Below are 20,133 nucleotides of genomic sequence, written 5' to 3' on the forward strand. Positions count from 1 at the left end.
ATTGAGACTATATAATTAAATGACTAAGCAAAAGCTATACGTATGAAAAAAAGTTTTTAAAAAGCGAAGCATGATTTAATGAAGACCTACTGCAGAGCTTCTAGACTTGTTTCATCCTCTCCTTCCCTAACTGTGAGAATTAAATTTGCTGTGAGAGCTGATGATTCACTCACTCAAGAAGCATTTATCAAGCGCCCACCATACAATAAGCATTAACTTTATATGTCTACCTGCTTGATCCTAAGAGTAAACATCAATGAGATAGTGCTTACCCTTAAAGAACTCACAGTCTACATTATTATGTAATGCTACAGGGTCCAAATTACGAATCCATTGAGAATTCTCATTTATACTCATTTCAGTTTATAGAAATCATTCCCTTTAAACACCTTCCTTTGGAACATCTCAGAGAAAGTACTCACATTCTTGCCAAGTATGGGCTGAAATACAGCAAAGGTAGACAAAGATTTGGATAAAATAAAATATTTCCATAAGTAATTCCTCTCTCCATCACCTAAGTGCTTATTTAATAGTTCTTATTCATGAGAACTTATTTCAATTAAATCAAAGGTGCTATACACTCAAATACAACCTTAAAGGACATAAAAAAGATAGCCCATACACCTGAACATAAACTTTCCTGTATTCAATATCTTCACAACCATAAAGCACTGGAAATATATAAATAGAATATATTATGGCAATACAGAAGTCCCAGTGTTAGCTAACTTCCGACCAAATCCACAAGTACTTTCTAATCATGATGCAACTAAAATGGTATATATTTTTTGAAATATAATAAAGTTAAAATGCTACTACAAAATCAGAGACCAAAAATAAAAAATAACAAAATTTTCATTTAAAATAGACTTTTACTTATAAGCTAGAACTACTAGAAGAAAATTAGAGAAGTCTATAGACAGAGACTTAAAAGAAAACTTGAAGGCAACTTCAAAGCATTTTCAGGAACCATAGACATTGAAGCCACTGATTCTTTCACTACATCTGCTTGAAGTTCAAAATTTTTCCCCTGATTAAGTAAAATGTATATAATAACACAATTCTAATATCTGAAAGTGTAAGGTTCCTTTTTTAGCTCACAACCTGAATAGACATGGGAAAATTCCATAGTTCCCATGGTCATTTGCAAAGGTAAAACATTTGGTAAATTTTCCCCTCCCCCAAATAACAAACAGGAAGCTAACCTATGTCAAGTTTGTAAGTATTAGAATACAAGAAAATCCCTGTGACTTCTATTAGGGAAACCTCCATTATTCTGAGCTCAGGTTTCCTGAAGAGACTTCTACTAGAGAAACATCTCTGGCTTCTCTCTAATACATTGATGTAATAAAAGTGTTTAAGAAAATGAATTGAGAATGCTCAGTTCAGACCCTCTGGGTTTTCTCTGAGGATATGTCTGTTCATCAAGAGGGAACATACTGGTTTGCTCTTATTTTTGAGGTAAGTGGGAAGCTTGCAGATGTCCAGCTGTACCAGTGACTTAATTCCTTAATGTCACCACATACCTAGTCAGTAATCAAATTTCCCTGATTGTCACATAAGGTTTTTAAGTGTATTAGAAGTAGCATCTAAATAAGGTTGATATACCTGCAAATGATTAATGTATCTCTAAAGTCTCTTTTATTCTACTGATTCCTTCTTCATATAATTTTTTCCCTGCAATTAAGTATTTGTCTTAACAGAGTTCTCACAGTCTGGATATTGCTAGTTACCTTCTTGTGTTGTCGTTTAATGTGCACCTTTGTCCCCTGTGTTCCTGGTAAATTGAGAGATCCAGAGACATAATCATATTTGAATTTGATTTTTTGGTAAGACCACTTCATAGGTAGTTTATATACCCCATCAGGAAATACAATTTCTGGCAATGTTTTTTTTGTGTGGGTGATGTTAAGAGCCATTAAAAAACTAGTCCCTAAATTTGTTATTCTATTAGAGGTTGCAAAACTGTAACATTCCAATTTTATGATTCTTCCTAGCTTGAATTCTTCTATAAAGAACAATGTCCATTACTGATCCCAAGATAGTTTGTATAAAAAAGGCAGTACAGATCTTGACTTGCAGATACCCCTTCAAGAGAAAACTAGCTGCCTAGCTACAAGGAATGTGGTTATCTGCCACCACCTGTTGACTTAAGAGTCCGTTTTAGCTTTTAAGCTAAAGTCCTACTATCTCAGTTGGCCTCCAGCCACTGGGACATAAGCAACTTGCTGGAAGCCAGGGCACGTTCTTGGATGACCCTGAGTCAATGTCCAAGGACTGCAGGCTACAGAGTCCTAGTTATTTCCTGAATACAGGACTCATCTAAAGGGCATTCCTCCCTCCAGAGCTCCAAGATGGGCTCACAGAGACTTTGTCAAATCTGCTTCACAGTCTGGGATGGCTGCCCTTGTCCAGTCATGCTTCTTCCCTTTCCCCTTCAGTGGTATTTCTAACAAATGTTTTGCATGCTTAACTCTACTGTCTGCTTCCTAGGGAACCCAGGTATTAGGAGACTAAATTATCTTGACTATTGACTTCTATTCTCTAAATGTAAGAGAGAGATATTCTTAGCTTTAGAATATTCTCTTAAAGATGTAACATATTGTTTGTTGTTAGTGAATTATCAAACTGTACTGAGTTTGTTTAGATTCTCGTGAATGTACAGCTTCACCAGTCATCCTAGTGGACATTTTGTTCTCCAGTCTGGCATTTCATGGGTCACCTGATTCTTTTCCAGTCATGATCACCATCCTACATAACCTTGTCTGCTTCCTGGAGGAGCAAGGAATGGTCAAATGAGCAACAAAGAAAACTATTCTTAAAATGTGTTATGAACTCAGTTTAGTTTAATGTGTCAAATGCTAGAGTATTACATGCAATTTTAGCACAGTCCATTTTTTGGAAGACTCTTGCTGAGGCTTAGCCTTCTTTAGTGATCTCCCAATCAATATGACCCTCACTTCATGTTCAAAAAAATTCTAAAGAAGAAAAGAAAAGGCAGCTGTCTGTTAGGTTATACAGGATTTATCTGGTATCTTCAAAAACCAATCTGAGAAAATTTTCCACTCACTGATTTTAGCTGAGCCACCGAGAAAACAAGAAAATCCTTCTGCAAAATTCTCAATAAAATGATATTATCTAAGTACTTGAAGCGTGAAACCTGGATTACAACAGCTGACCAAAAAAACCAGAATGTGATGTCTATAAAAACTAAAAAAAAAAAAAAAAAAGTGTAATGATATATTTATGTGAAAACTAGAAAGGTATTTCTATAATTTGACAATGCATAAGTAACATACATATGCAGTGGTAAAAATATGTCTGAACTATCAAAACTATTAAATCAAGAATGAAAACCCTGAGCTCTTCTACTTATAACAGTTACACTGTTTGTATATTTTTTGTCTTTCTTACCAACAATGATTCAGTTATTTTTTTAATACACTACAGAATTAAATTTTTAAAAACAAAACAGATCAAATTCTTCAGCTCTGCAACCGAATAAAAAGAACTTCATACCTAATTATATGTACATTTTGACACATAATGACTTGAGTACAAAGATTAAATGTGATTCATGTAATAATTTATTTACTTTATTTTTTAAAAGCCAAAAAATAGGCTATTAATTAATCTACTCTAGACATTTAGTTTCACTGTGGTAGATAGCAGACATGGCCACCAATTTCCCTCCCTATTTCCAACACCATATGCAACAGAATTTAGTTGCTTCTCCCATCAAGAGGTAGAGTTTATTTGTCAATCTGTTGAATTCATGCCAGCTCTTGACTTGCTTTGGCCAACGAAAAGAGTAGCAGACATGATGAAAAAAGACTGAAAGAGCTTCACACTGGAGCTTGCCCTTTTGCTGGTATTTGAACTCCATCACTGTGCGAACAAGCACTTGAGTAATTCACATGGAGAGAGACCCCAGTCATCCCAGCTGAGACCACTATAAACCTGCCAACCCCAGCCAATCTACCTGTTGACCACAGATGCACAAGTGACCCTAACCAAGATCAGCTGATCCTGCCACAGACAAAAGAACTCATCCAGCAGAGCCTAGCCCAAACTGCCATCCCACAAAATAGTGAAATAAATAAACAGTGGTTGTTCTAAACTGCTAAATCTGGGCTGATATTTGACAGAGCAATAGATAACTGATAAACTCATCTATAGCTTTCTGCTGTTTATACAACATTTACTATATCATTGAACAACTGAAGTAGACACAAGCACCACTGTGGGGAAATGAAATCAAACATCAGTGTCTATACAATGATCATTATTCTACAGATGGCCTTTTCTGAAGATTCTTTTTCTATGTATTTTATAGCCAAGAAGACGTTTTGAAGGACAGAAAGCAATCAACACGGAATCTTAATAGTTAATCTAGATACAAATTTAAAGACCACACCCTGAAAGTAAACTGTTTAACTTTCTTAGACAAAGTGATTTTGAGAATTCTTAAAGTCCAAATATTGATAGTTATGGTCTAAAAAATTATTTGGTTTTTTTTTTTACTTACCTAGCAAGTTACTATGTTTAAATATAGTACGAGAAAACTTTAGTTGTCCAAACGTCCTATCTTTCCAAATATGTTTAGTTTCAAAGATGAATGACTAAATAAATAAATAAATGTCTCTTAGGGCATAGCAACAATGAATATTACCAAAAAGGCTGAAGATTATTATACTATGGTTAACATGCTATGATTTGGTTGGCTCACATCACATATTGAAAATAATGTTGACATGCTAGTAATATATATATAAGGCAAATCCTCTTTAGCAAAAATTGAGGAGCATGTTTTCATATAATAATTTGGCTGGACTTGTCCCTGGTTTCTAGAAGACAGCTGGGCCCCTCAGACCTCACCTGAGTTTATGCTAACAAGGTGACACATGGTGAATCCCTAGACAATTTAAGGATGAGGGCTGCCTATGTGGGAAATATGAACCACGTAATTAGAGGGTTAGGGCTTTGAGCCATGGGATATCACTCTGACCTCCTAACCTCAGCAGGTAGGGAGCGGGTGGAAGGGAGAGAAGGCCTAGAAATTGAGTTCAATCATGTGGCAAATAATTCAAACAATCATTCCTATGTAATGAAACCCTCCAAAAAACTCTGGACACCGAGAACTCAAGTGAGCTTCCTCATTGGTCATACAAATTAATGTTCTGGAAGGGTGACACGTTCTGAGGACACAGAAGCCTTGCATTTGGAACCTTTCTAGAACTTATCCTATGCATCTCTTTATTTGGCTTATCCTGACCATACCCTTTATAATAAAACTATAATCATAAGTATAGTACTTTCCTGAGTTCTATCAATCATTCTAGAGAATTATCAAACCTGAGGAAGTAGTGGAAATTCGTAGCTAATTGGTCAGAAGTGTGGGTGGCCTGGGAACCCTGGAGATTGCAGCTGGTGATTGAGGTGAGGGGAGTGTTGTGCCCTTAACTTTAAAAATTCGAGCTAACTCCAAGTAGTGCCAGAATTGCACTGCACGTGGGAAAGGCAACTAAATACCAAAGACATAAGAAGAGAGAAAACAAGGTTGAACGACATGAGCAGTGATAGCCAGAATTAGGAATAATCACAGTAGCAGTCACCCATGGAGTCAAAAATGGAAGGAAAAAAAAAAGACGGTCTCAAAGGCAAAATAGAAAACTAAGAGATTATAGTGGAATAATTGATAGGGACAGGAGAAGTTGGGTTAGGGAATTAGGATGGCATGCAACATGTATACCTAACAGCCAAGGGAGTCATTCATTTAACAACTATTAATCACCTGCTACATGTAAAGCACTGTGCAAGGTACTAAGGATACTGTGGTCAATTTAAAAAATGGCCTCCACTCTCATCTAGAGATGAAGATAAATATTTAACAATCACATAATTAATTGCATTAAATGTTACTGTGATACAGACTACAAAGGATAAACATGTAACTGAATAAAGGCTTAATAAAACAGATATACAGATCAATAATAAGCTAAATCTGCAGTAGTAAGACCTACACACCTTCCTCACTATTTGCAACTATGTTCAACACATTATACATGTTAGCAAGGAAGTAAAGGATTATGTATATTTTAAAGGAATTTCATGAAGAACAAAAAATTCAAAATCCTTACCTTACCTTCCACTAAAAATAGAACATCCCTGGGAGGTACCTGATATTTAAATATTTCCCATATTTGTCTCTTATATTTAGATTTACCTTAACATATGGTTATAACTGTCATCAAAATTTTAAAGTTATACACTTCCCTAAACTAACAAAAATATTTCTGAGTCAAAAAGACAAAAAAAAAACCTCAAACAAAAATAATTATCAACTCACCAGATATGATACATATTTCAGACATATTTAAGACACATATTTCATCAAGATGCAGAGATTAATTTCTACTAAAATTATTAAAGATCAGTTTGGGAATTTTTTAGAAAAGATAGATTAAATTTGAGGTTGTTTTTAATATAAAATTCCCTAAAAACTCCTTCCAAACAGTAGTCAATTGGACTAGTTTCTTACCTGTAGTCATCTAACTGTACCAGAAATCGTACAATGTCATGATGAGCTTTCAGTACCAGCAGTTCAGTGTAAGGGTTCTGGGTTTGTTCTTCACCTATTGTCTGTAAAGGAGATTTCTTATATTGGGGGAAAAAAAGAGAGAGAAAAAGAAATAAAATGACTTATGATAAAAGACCATATTAGAATAAAACTACATGGTACACACCTAAGAATACAGGATTATAAAAACTGTAAGACATTATGTTCTAATACTACATAGTATTTCCTCTAATATCAACTAACTGCCAACAGAAAACATTTCTCTTACCATGAATCCACATCATAAATTTTAATATTTTCAAGTCAAAATAAATTTTTAAATGGGTGAATTTTGTATTATGGAAATTATACCTCAAAAAACCTAACCTAAAAAATTAATGGGCCAATCCAATATTTTAGAATGAGTGTTTCTCAGTTAAAACTTGGCAGAAAAAAACTGCAGGTCAAAGGAGTAAAATATAATGTAGACTAAAACAGTGTCTACCTCATTATAGGCCCTCAACACATGTTTGCAGAATGAATAAAGGAAGAAATGAAATAATTTAGAGTCAATGAATTCAATAAATTCAGCTTTGGACAATAATATTGATAAAAATAACTGCTAACACAGAGTATATGGTGGCATCCCATATGCAAAGCACATATGGTGTATAACTCACCCATTAATTCTCTAAGGTAGGTCTTAACCCCATTTCTCAAACGCAGTACTATTTCATAATAAAATGTGTTCTTAACCTTCTAAACTGCAGTTTCTCAAACGTGATACTACTGACATTTTGGACCTGGTAATTCTTTTGTTGAGGGCTGTCCTGTGCACCATAGGCTGCTCAGCATCATCCCTGGCTTCTACACACTAGATGCCAAAAGAAATCCAACCCTGCCCCCAATCATGACAATCAAAAATGTCTCTGGACATTGCCAAATCATCCCAGCAGAGAAACACTGCTTAAACTAGAAGCCTGGATACAAAGTTCTTGAATAATTAGGGAAAAATCATTGGTTCTGATAATGTACAGATTCACAGCAGTTATAAAAGTGAAGTACTTTTATATGAAGAAATGTACAAAATGCATAATTTTTAAATTCACTTTCAAAGCAGTAATTTTGTATTTATCCTAACTCCCTTCTAGCAGTGATCCTGATGAGAAAAGCAAAAGAAATCTGAAAACTGTGTATTACTTCCCCCAAATGAAAGCTTGCCAAGTACAGCAGAATTAGTTAATTCTATAATTAATCAAATAATCAGGTTAATAAAGAATTGTCATGTATATATCAGTCAATTTTCCACAGTTCTTCCATAATCTTTAGGATTTAAGCCTATCTGAAATAAGCCTAATCTTAAATAAGAAATATTTCTTTAAAAACAGACAATATGTCTTAGCAGCAAAGATATGAGGAAGTTAAAACTGAGAAGTAAAGCTGCTTACAACAAACCAAGTTTTTTTTTTTTAAACATTCAAAACAAATATTTTCTATGAAAAATAAAACGGAATTCAACACAAATTTTACTCTTGGGCGGCATTTGAAGTTAAGTTCCAGACATCAATATCCTTCAGGTTCCAAGATTATTTTATTTGCAACATTTCAAATGTAAATCTCATCACAGTCTATTAAATTATTCAGGCCCATGAAGAAAGTGTGGCTATGGAACCCAAAATAGCAGTTAATTAGAATATTTTTCCAATTTGAAGCAAATAAATTTTTTAAAATACTTATATCTTTTTTGTTCTAGTACAAGTAATGAAATTAATCTCATGTTCCCTGAACAAGTATCAGTTGATGTTGGGAAGTGGCAAGAAAACAAATAAACCAAAAGTGTAAAGCTGCAGTCACCACTTATTAGTCTCCACTAAGTCAGATAGTTGTTAAGTTGAAACGAGACGGGTTTAAGCAGGGAGAAGACTACTTGAGAGTCCTTGTGCCTGCGGCTGAACCACACCAGTTTCAGTTTCCTCTCCTCTCGGAACAGGGATTTAACTCTCAGGGAAAGAGCCCCCACCCCCCACGCCGACCCGCCCTCCTATCCCGCAGGCCCCGCCTCCGCTCGGCTCTCCGGGTCTGGACCCGGGAGCCGGGCTGAGACAGAAGGCTCGGATTAGGCAAGCTCGATCTCTGCGGCGGCAGGAGGGGTCCACCCAGAGGGTTACCTCGGCCAGTCCCTGAGGTTCTCGTCCTCCGCCGATCAGCCATCGCAACATCTGGCCAACGAAGGCGTCTCGTCGGGCCCAGGCCGCAGTCAGGCCGAACTCTGTTCCGGGCTCAGCCTCCTCCTACCTCTCGGGTAGCAGCGAGCGGAGACGCTAATATTTGCCCCCTCAGATTTGTCCACGCAAGGAAGAAGTGCTAAGCAGAGCCCACTGAAAAGGGCCGATTTTTGTCCCCAAAGTGCTGCCGTACCCAGCGACAGAGGTTTGGTTAAGGGTAGCCGCCAAGGGAGGCGCAGCCGAAAGCTACAGAGTCCGTGGAGGTTCAGAGGCCCGCGCGGCACCGAGTGAGCACGCGCGGCGCGCCGTCTGGTTTGCAGAGCTTGGGTAGTTCGAGCGGCCTCTGGTGGACGCGTGTAGCGCAACACCGAGAGCCTGGAGGGCAAACGCCGGCCAAGAGCAGTCCCCCTCCCTGTCAGATGGCTTTTGCATCCATCACTTGCCTTGGAGACCAAAAAATGTACCCACTCCCCCTGGTTTCCTTAAGAGCTGGCTGGAGAAGGTGTACTTCAGTAGACGTTGCATCCGGACTAATCCAGTGGCACGTGTGTACACGAGAATAAATCTGGCCAGTATTTATTGGGTGCTGTAGTAGAGGTACTGTGCTAAGGCTTCACATAAATCTTCACAGTAACCCTATAGTCCCTATTTTATAAAGAAACTGAAACTCTGAAAGATGAGGTAGTGTGTCTAAGGCTAACATCTAGGAAGTGGCTACACTGAAATCCAAGATCCAAAACTAGTGCTCTTGACTGTATGCTATAATGTCTAACAATCTCTCCAAAGAAGAAAAGGCACTTCACATCTTCTATTGTGACTACTAGATTTCCTTAGGTAGTCAAAGGGCTGTGGTTCTCCACTCTGGCTGCATATTAGAATTACGGGGTAGCTTCTGAAAAATACGTAATTCCTAGCCTCCACCCCAGATTTATTAAAATAATCTATGGTTAGAGCATAGAAATTAGAGTTTCGGGGAAAGTTACTCAGGTTATTCTGATGAGTAGCAAGGTTTGAGAATCACTGGTCCAGGGACTACTTAAACATATGTCTGTAAAAGTTCATACACATATTTGCATATGTGATTGTTAGGTTCAAAAAAAAAAGGTGCTAGCAGTAAATTCTTAAAGAGAACCTACCACAAGTGTCCCAACCAATGCATAAATTCAATAAACATGTACTGGACACAAATGTCCCAGATATGCAAAAAGGAATCACAAAATTGATGCTCTCTAGGATCAAGGCAGAATGTACTAGACACCATAAGAAAAGGCCATACATCCTACTGCCCAATCTAACTGGCAGTTTCTGGAGAACTAGGATCTCCTATGATTCATATTTGTGTTCATTTCGAGAAAGCTGACAAAGGAACACTCCCAAGGGTCAGAAAAGGTTGCCTTCAGTGTACTAGCCCCAAATTGGAGTTTGTATGCAGTCGAAGATAGACCAAAATATATGAGCCCTAGGAAAACAGGGATTTGTCTTAAGTGAAACAAAACCCAGGAATACCAAGATTTAAGTCCTGGAAGGACAATCTTCAAGTGAGGCAACATGGCCACCCAGATGACCTAAATTTTATTCTTCTGATTTATCACATTCTTTGGGTGTTTGTCCACTGCCTCATTACTCTGATCTAAAGAACACTTCTGATCTTTAAAGCACTGGATTTAAAACTGAACCAACATTGGAACCACAGTCACAGAAGAAAGGTTGGAACTAGCCAGGTTAATTGCTAACTAAAATAAAACTACCAACATTAGCTACAGGACTTAAAATAGTTTTTTGGAATCATATTACAAAGGTGTAGAAATACAATCTGAACTTACTTGGCATATGAAGAAATAAGAAAATCTCAACTCACATAGGAAAACACAATCAACAGATGCCAATGACAAGATGATACAGATGCTGGGATGATCTGACAAAGACTTTGAAGAGCTATTATAAAACTGTTCAAATGGTAAGTGTGAACACCCTTGAAACAAATGTTAAAATGGAAAGGATCAGCTAAGAAATATAATATATAACATGGAAGAACCCAATGGAACTTTAAGAATTAAAAATAATAATCAAAATTAAAAATTCACTGGATGGACTCCCTAGCAGAATAGAGATAAAAGAGAAAAAAAAAATCAGTGAACTTGAATAGAGAAATCAATAAAACCAAAATCTGGGTTTTTTAAAAGATCGATAAAATTTATAAACCTCTAGCAAGACAGACAAAGAGAAAAAGGGGGGGGGGGGGACCACAAATTAGCAATAAAGGAATGAAAGAGGAGATATCACCACAGGCCCTGTAAACATTAAAAGGATAATAAAAGAATATGATAAACAACTCTACACACATAAATTTAACAACTTCAGTGAAATGGACCAATTTCTTAAGTATCACAAACTACCCAAACTACTCAAACTCATTCTAGCTCAGACAGATAATGTAAGGAGTCCTATAACCATTAACAAAATTGAATTTATAGTTTAAAATGTTATGTTCTGAAAGAAAACCCTTCAGGCCCAGATGGCAAATACTAATGAAAATCCTAAGAAGATTTCTTATAGATAGGCAAGCTGCTTCTAAAATTTATAAGGACGGACAAAGAAGCCAAAATACACTGTGAGACACTCTGTTAGGAACTGAGGATACTCAAAACTTTTAAATTTGAGCCTTATAAGTACACTTCTGTAGACTTTAGATTAGCATTGAGGAGATTCTTGCATGTTAATAAGAAATAAATGAAGCACAACAGATGATGACATACAAATTAGTACTGAGTAAACTCAAGGAGGAAGTTCTAAAGAAACCTGTTTTAAAATAATCATCAGAGTTCTAGAGATTGGTTACACAACAATGTGAATGTACTACTGAACTTTACATCTCAAAATGGCTAAGACAGTTAAGTATAATGTGTATTTTACCACAATAAAAAATAAAAATGGGGAATGACATCATCGACATGGCAGAATAAGAGTTTTCTACCATCTTTCCCCCAAAGAACACTGATTTAGACAATCACCCATGGAGAAGAGTGCCTTTGTGGAAGTCTGGGAGTCCAGCAAAGAAGTTCCAGCATAGCACTGAAACAAACAAACAAAAAAATCTAAGATTGAATCTATATAATTGGATAATAGAAACTTTACCCACATCTTCCCTCCCTCAATTTGACTCAATGCCAAAAGAGATCGTCTTGGCCTGGGATTTCTCCCATGGTGGAAACAAAGCATGTGAGTGGGTTCTCAGTTTCCCCAGCTGTCACAAGAGGGAACCACTTCTTTATCACCCTATCCAGAATACTGAACACCATCAACACTCTCAGAGGGCATCACTCAAACAAGGGAAACAAAATCAAAAATACATAGGACTACATCAAACTAAAACTCTTCTACACAGCAAAGGAAACCATCAACAAAATGAAAAGACAACCTACCAAACTGGAGAAGATATTTGTAAATTATACACCCAAAAGGGGTTAATATCCAAAATATATGAAGAACTCATACAATGCAACAATAAAAACAAAAATGACCTGATTGAAAAATGGGCAGAGGAGCTGAAAAGACATTTTTCCAAAGAAGACATATAGATGTCCAACAGGCAAATGAAAAGATGTTCAACATCACTAATTATGAGGGGAATGAACATCAAAACCACAGTGACACATCACGTCACTCTTATTAGATGGATTTTTATCAAAAAAGTCAAGAAATAACAAGTGTTGGTGAGGATGTGGAGAAAAAGGAACCCTCACACACTGTTGCTGAAAGTGTAAACTGGTATAGCCACTATGGAAGACAGTATAGAGATTTCTCAAAAAATTAAGAATAGAACTACCATAGGATCCAGCAATCCCACTTCTTGATATTTATCCAAAGAATATGAAAACACTAATTCAAAAAGATATATGCACCCCCTATGTTCACTGCAGCATTATTTACAAGAGTCAAGATATAGAAACAACCTAAGTGCCCATCAGTAAATAAAAGGATAAAGAAGATGTGGTATGTATGTGTACACACACACAGACACACAGACACACACAATGGAATACTACGGAGCCATTAAAAAGATAAGATCTTGCCATTTCTTGAAAGAGAAATACTGTATTATTTTACTCATATATGGAATATAGAAAAACAACCAAAAAACCAAAATAAATGAACAAACTAAACCAAACAAAAACAAACACTTAGATACAAAGAACAGAGTAGTGGTTACCAGAGGGGAATGGGGCATGGGGGTGGGGGCATGAAATGGATAAAAGGGATCAGCTATATGGTGAGAGATGGAAACTAAATTTTTGATGGTGAGCATGCTGTAGGGTATACAGAAGTAGAACTATAATTTTGTATGCATTATATAGGAAATGTATACATTATAAATTAATATTACTTCAATAAACGTAAATCTTAAAAAAAAATCACAACAAACTGGATATAGAAGGAATGTAGCTTAACATAATAAAAACTATATATGACAAGCCCCCAGCTAACATTATACTCAATAGTGAAAAACTGAAAGCTTTTCCATTATGATCAGGAACAACTGGCCCAGAGGTCCTCCCAGTGCTCCACACACCTCACCCACACCCCATGGTTAGCCATCTACACATGCCCCTGATGATGATGCGAGTGAGCCTTTTTAGTGATCATGTGCAGAAAGCCAGTCAGACTGCAGGACTGGGAGAAAGCACACAAATTTGAGCAATCAGTACTGCCCTAGAGTAAGTAAACAGAAGACTGACAGCAGACAGCCTGGCTTTGCAAGATGGAGAAAAGCATACAATCTTAAGAATCCCCCAACTCAAGAGGGAACAAGAAATGTGAAGCATGAATATACATAGCAAACATCTGAGCAGGCTGTCCTCCAGAAATGAGTAATAAAGACTTTCCTAGACAAACAAAATCTGAGGGAGTTCATCACCACCAGACCTGCTTTACTAAAAAGGCTGAAAGGAGTTCTTCAGGTTGAAATGAAACAGGAAATTAGTTTTCCCAATTTTGCTAATTAGTCACAGGGATAAATAGCAAAGTATAAAACATACTGGTAAAGGTAAGTATACGGTCAAATTCAGTATCCTACTGTAATATGGTGGTGTGTTAATCACCTGACTCTACTAAAAATGTTAAAGGATAAAAGCACTAAAAATAACAGATTAGGGGTCTACAGACAATCCTCTTTCCCGCCCCACCTCTCCTCCCCACCCCACCTCTCCTCCCCACAACAGTGTAAAAACTCTTCTGTTGCTCATTAGAGGGCACAGCATTCAGTATGAGGCAGTGACCATGGAATGACTGGTTTTAGCAAGACTATCTTTGCCTCTTTCCCTGATCTTTAAACCTTCTTCCCCTTTCGGTATTATACCCAGTTGTAAGTCTCCACTAGTTGTTGGCTAATTGTTTTTGACAATGCCCTAGGGTACATATTGCTCCAAAGTCTAATCCAATAAAATCCAGGCCTGGATAGTTTTGGAAGCCAGTATTTGCAGTTTCTTTTGTTCCTAGGACAGCTCTTCTTTACTGTCTCTTTCCCTGGTTCTCTCTGTTGAACTAGCTGGCCTAAGATTTATCCTGTTGCTCTCAATTTAATTCTCTAATTGAGCAAACCCATACTAAATGATATCAGTTCCATTTTATTCCTGGAGATTCCCCTCCTTGAAATTTATGGCTTCTGGCTCCAATCTGGACTGATTGTTTTCTAGGCCTGATGCACAGCTGTCACCCTGGGGTATCTTTTGCCATCTTCCTGGGAATTTCCTTTGTTTCAGAGTTCCCAGAAATCCCACTCCTATGTATATATCAAGAGAAATGAAAACACATGTCTACACAGAAACATGCACGTTTACAGCAGCACTATTCACAACAGCCTAAAGGGGGAAACAACCCAAATGTCCATCAATGGACAGATGGATAAACAAAATATGGTATATCCATTAAAATAGAATATTATTAAGCCGTAAAAAGAAATTAAATACTGATACATGCTAAAATATGGATAAACCTTGAAAACATTATGCTAAGTGAAAGAAGCAAGTCATAAAAAAACTATATATGGTGTGATTCTATTCATATAAAAATCCAGAATAGGGAAATTTATAGAGGCAGAAAGTAGGTTAGTGACTGCTTAGGACTGCGGGAAGTGGGTCAGAGCAATGGTAACTGCAGGATACAACATTTCTTCTTGAGTTGATAAAAGCATCCTAAAATTGACTGTAATAGCTGCATATATCTGTAAAGGTATTAAAAAGCACTGAATTGTACACTTTAAATAGATTAGTTGTATCTGATTTATATCTCATTAAAGCTATTTTTAAGATTCAAGCCATTAAGATATTTACTGGCAACCTACAGTTGTCACTGAATCCTGCTACTCTGCCAACATACGAGAGTAAGTCTTCAACAAAACCTCTTGAGAAACTTCCTCCTCATATATCACTGACCAGGATTGGGTCAGCTCCCCCTTTCTAAACCAATCACTCGTATGGAATTGGGATCACCAGATTAGATTAGATCATGATTCACCCCGTGGAAGATGGGTGAATTCCTAAATAAAATTAAAGTCCTACCAACAAGAGTGAAGAAGAGAATGACCATAGCATAAGATATCAATGTTTGCCGAACATTTACTTAGCATTTTCTGGTTTCAATCCTTTTCCACTATCCTAATTTTCTTCATAATCACTTATGCTATTGGCAGGAGAAACAGCTTCATTTTGCAGATAAGGAAACTGAGTCAAAGATGTGAAGTAACAACTATAGTTACACTGCCTGTTAAGTGATGGAGCTAGGATTCAAACCAAAGCTAGGGTTTTCTGACTCATGACTTTAAATTAGAATTTTAAAGACCATACCCTTACTAATTAGGATCTGCACTAAATAAAGTGTTAATCATAATTTTTTAAAACTTCCTACTGAAAGATTCTTTAGAGCACAATTCTCATTTAAAGCTCTCTCTTACTTTCCCCTCCAACAAACACAACCAGTTCATTCTCTCCAGGTGACCTCTTTTCAACACACTCCACTGCACCAATATATCCTGTGCTCTCAAACAAGGAACTGTTCAGCTAAGGATTTTGCATTCCTACTAAAGAGTTTGTTGTATACTTCATGGAATTAAGCAGAATGCCGCAAAATTTTAAATTGAGTTCTCAGTCTCAATCTCTAACAGCTTTTCATTCATAATTATAGTATTTGTAATGAGTGCATTGGTGATGACAGAAATCTACCATAACATATTCCATTGTCTGAATTAGCTTCAGATTCTTATTTAATGACTTATTAATCAACTACAGTCAGTCAATAGTGTACCATATTAAATCTCTGAACAACACAAGCAAAGAATTTTCATCTTTCCACGTGACCCATGGAGCAATCTTTAACAAAATGAATCTGTTCAGATGTCCATCCACGGTTCCATTACATCTGCAGTTCTGTTATAAAGGTCAGCTTAGGTTAGCTCACTGTCAGCAGCTGGAAAGTTGCAAGAATACATAAGTTTAATTGCTTTATTGTTACTATCACTGTGCCTGTTTAGAATTCTGGAACATAGAACTTCCGAGATATTGAATCTCCATTTAGGTTACCAAGAAGCATTACTTAAGTTTGGATTCTTACCCAGAAGCCAACCTAATTATTAATACTACAGATGAGCACATTTAAGACACTTCATAAATCAGAAATACACAATGTATATCATAATTACTTTACCACCTATTTTACTTTTACCATCCTTAGGGGTTTAAGCAGTTAATGAGCCATGAGTACAATATTCCATTGCACATACACAGCCAGTAACTTGTAACACCAAGAACAACAGGATTACTCCTTTAGCTAGACTGAAGGGGGAAAACTAAAATGAATTTGCAATTTTGCTAGTTTACTTATTTATCTAGAACAGTGATTCCCAACTTTGCTGCACATTAGAATCACTAGAAGAGTTATAAAAATATATTAATGCTCGGATTCCACTCAGAATGTGATGTAACTGGCATAAGAGAGCAGCCTGCACATCAGATTTTTTTTAATTCCCCAGATGACTGTAGTATGTACCCAAAGTTAAGAAAAGCCAAGGTTTGTAATTATGTGTATGTTTGCGTGTCTGTGTGTGTGAGTATGCATGTTGGGAGCAGATATGAAGAGAGGGAGAACAATTAGAAGTCTCTGGGACATAAAATTGGGATGGAGACTTCAAGTTTCCTAGTAGCAGAACGATTTTTTAAATTCTAAAAATAGAAATCGGTAATTAATATATAAATGCATTATCATATTGAACACTCACAAATAATATTCTTACTAGAGGCCAAGCCCCGTTTCTAGACCTCAGGGAATCTTAAGCAGGAGTGGAAATTTTCTGACTAAGACAGAATAAAAAAGGCTTATGATTTTTCCTTCTTGACTGAAGCTTAAAGGCTGAATTTGAATAATTATTATCTTATTCCATTGATGCTGGCTAAAACACTCATAGGTGATTGGCATCTTTTGAGTATATATGGATTTGAGCCACCTCTATATTCTTGGGGTGAGGAACTACATGTGAACTACATGGCCTATGTACTTATCTACATTTTCTTCTGTTAATCCCTGGCTTAAGGAAATTTTATAAAGATTCCTGAGCCTGAATCATAGATTCCAGTGTCTTATTACTGCTTGGCACTCTACAGACCTGTGGATCTGCCAATGATTACCCGAATTCTACAGTGGCATTGCCTTTCTTATGTTGCTGGGGGTCAGTATTCACCCTATAACTAAATAAGCTCTTAAAATATATAATGCAACTTCCTCCTTCTCTCAAGATTAGAAAATAACAGCAGAAAAGTTCATAGCTGTCTAGATACATTGCCATAGCTGCAGATCCTGATCCTGACTTTTTTCCCAATTAATAAAAGGTTTCCTTGGGAACTAAATTACTATTCCTCATTCATCCATCTGGCTCCTTCCTCCTTGCATTCAGTGAAGGTATAAAAAGTATTCTGCAAATGGTATTAGAGATGACATAAAGAAGTTGCCCAGTCTTTTCTAAACCAGTCCTTTAAAAGGGCTACTTATGCTTTTTTCCTTCACAAAAACTTAAAACATACTTTAACAGAACAATTTCTTAATACCATTAATCATTTCCACATAGTATTTGCCAGATTTTAAGTATGGTTTTCAAATGTTCATGACTCCAATTCATTTTTCTAGCTCCTTCAGTTACAAAAGACCCTCTGAATGGTAGAAAACCTTCCTCCCTCCACTCTTAAACTGAGAGTAGTCAAATTTTTACACCTTTTGCACATGCCCCAGAAGGCTTTTCTTTATCAAGGACTGCTTAATCAAACATTTGTTTTCTTTAATTTGCTCTACAAAAGCTTTATTTTTTTTCTTTATTGTACTGTAAGAGTCAGTATTTCTCTACTTGTGTTATCCTAATGGTTTTCTATGTTAACATAAGGGAAAATAGCATTTCTTCTTTAAAAAAAAATCGTAAAAGTAATTACAACACAACACAAATACAAGGAGAAAAAAATCACTTATAATTCTACCATCATTTTGATGTATTCCTTCCAGTCTTTTTTTTCAGTGTATAGTCACACTGTAGATTCATTTTTGTACCCTGTGTTTTCCAGTTACCACAACCCTAGGCATTTTCTATGTTATTACTACATGTTTCTATCCATTCTCCTGGTTAACTTCTTTCCATTCTGCAGATCTCAGTTCAAAGGTCATACCTTTAATTAATGCTGCTTACCTTAACACCTCAGCCTACATCAGGTTACCTTCTTACTTTCTTTCATAGAACCATGTTTCTTTCCTATACAGCACTAACCATAATGTAACTATTTCTTCATCTGTCTTTCCTACAAGGCTGTAAGCCCCTTGAAAACCAAGACCATTCTGTCTATTTTTGCTCATCATTATATAATCTGAACAAATCCTGCAATGTAGTAGACACTCACATTCAATATTTATTGCCATGGCACTATGTGCCAGCAAATACAATTTGTTGATAAGTAATCCTCATTATCAATGATCATTTGACATTTTATCTGACATATAGTATTATACTTTATTTAACCAATCCCTATTGTTGGACATTTAGATTGTTTCTAATTTGTCACCATTATTAATACTGCTTCAATAAGTATCTTTGTGTGCATAACATTTTCAGTGTTTATAATTACTTCCTTAGAACTGCTTCCCAGAATCAACTGGATCAAAAGGCAAATATATTCTTTTGGCACTTGATACATATTTCCAAGATGTTTTCCAATTTATGTTTCCAGAAGCAATAAACTGGTGTTATCAGTTTCCTTTTTTAAATGTTTTTGCTAAGTTACTAACAGATACAGGATACTTCATTGATTTAATTTGCATTTTTGGTTTTAGGTTGAACATTTTTCTTGTTTATTATTTGCATTTCTTTTTAATCAACTGTGTGACAGTATTCTTTCTAACCCTATCATGATTGTGGTATTACAAGGAAGGACATAATGCAGTAGATAAACACATGGATATATTATATAAAAATAATTTGAAACATGAATACACTTTTAATTACTGAAATCAACAAATAAATCTGCATTTTCCATGACAATTTTATTAGGTGGTATTAGATTCAGCTACAAGTTGTAGAAAGCCCAAAATGAGTGTACCATAATAGAAGTTGATTTCTCTCCCAGAAAGTGGTCCAGGGCTGTTATGGCACTCCACAGACCCTGGCTCCTTCCATATAGATCTACTCTGTGTGGCCTCTGCATTACAGCCCGAGAGAGTAGCATCTTTGCTCCAGGCAGCAAGATAGATGAAGGGATGAAGAAGAGGCAAATGGTGTGTGCCACCTGTCTCTCATGCATGTTTTCCAGAAGTTGCCACAAGAAATTACTATTTACAACCCATAGAAACTTAGCCATAAGGAATGTAGCCTCTATTTTGGGCAGTCAAATGCCCAGATATAAATTCTATTGTTGACAACAGAGATGAATATTGAGGAACTACCAGTAGCCTCTGCCACAGTAATGTAATATAGTTCAAATAATCTATAAATAATCACAGGATATCATTTTTTAATGGGTGTTCATTTTTAAATATTACAAATCTTATCAACTTTCACCAGAGCTTCTGGCAGATGCAATCATGACCAGTTGACTAAAAACCAGATCAGATTTCATCACAAATTTATTCTCCTTGTTTTAAATGCCCCTGCAAGAGCTAGAGTTCTGAGTCCTCTGAACATATGCACAAAATAGCCTTAGAGTCAAGCTGCAAACAGTGGACCAAATCCATCATCCCACAAATCTAGCTACTGCCTATTTCAACTTTTCTTTTCCTCTATGATATATATTTTCTGTTGGGACAAGTAGAAAACTCCAAAATATTGAC

At 36.3% G+C, this 20,133-nt stretch overlaps 1 protein-coding gene across 1 annotated transcript in view; it reads right to left on the bottom strand.

The window, feature by feature from the left end:
• Nucleotides 1-9,081, bottom strand: part of WDR41 (WD repeat domain 41) — a 40,553-nt gene extending 31,472 nt beyond the window's left edge. Inside the window, exons 1-2 of the mRNA XM_010949265.3 lie at nucleotides 8,728-9,081; nucleotides 6,542-6,657 (exon numbers count right to left, since the gene is read on the bottom strand). Of these exons, the coding sequence (XP_010947567.1) occupies nucleotides 6,542-6,657; nucleotides 8,728-8,778 (167 nt within the window). The 5' untranslated portion in view covers nucleotides 8,779-9,081. The remainder of the gene's footprint in view (nucleotides 1-6,541; nucleotides 6,658-8,727) is intronic.
• Between the last annotated feature and the right edge of the window lie 11,052 nt (nucleotides 9,082-20,133).

This window comes from Camelus bactrianus, chromosome 3 (genome assembly GCF_048773025.1).
Source record: "Camelus bactrianus isolate YW-2024 breed Bactrian camel chromosome 3, ASM4877302v1, whole genome shotgun sequence".
Lineage (NCBI taxonomy): Eukaryota > Metazoa > Chordata > Mammalia > Artiodactyla > Camelidae > Camelus > Camelus bactrianus.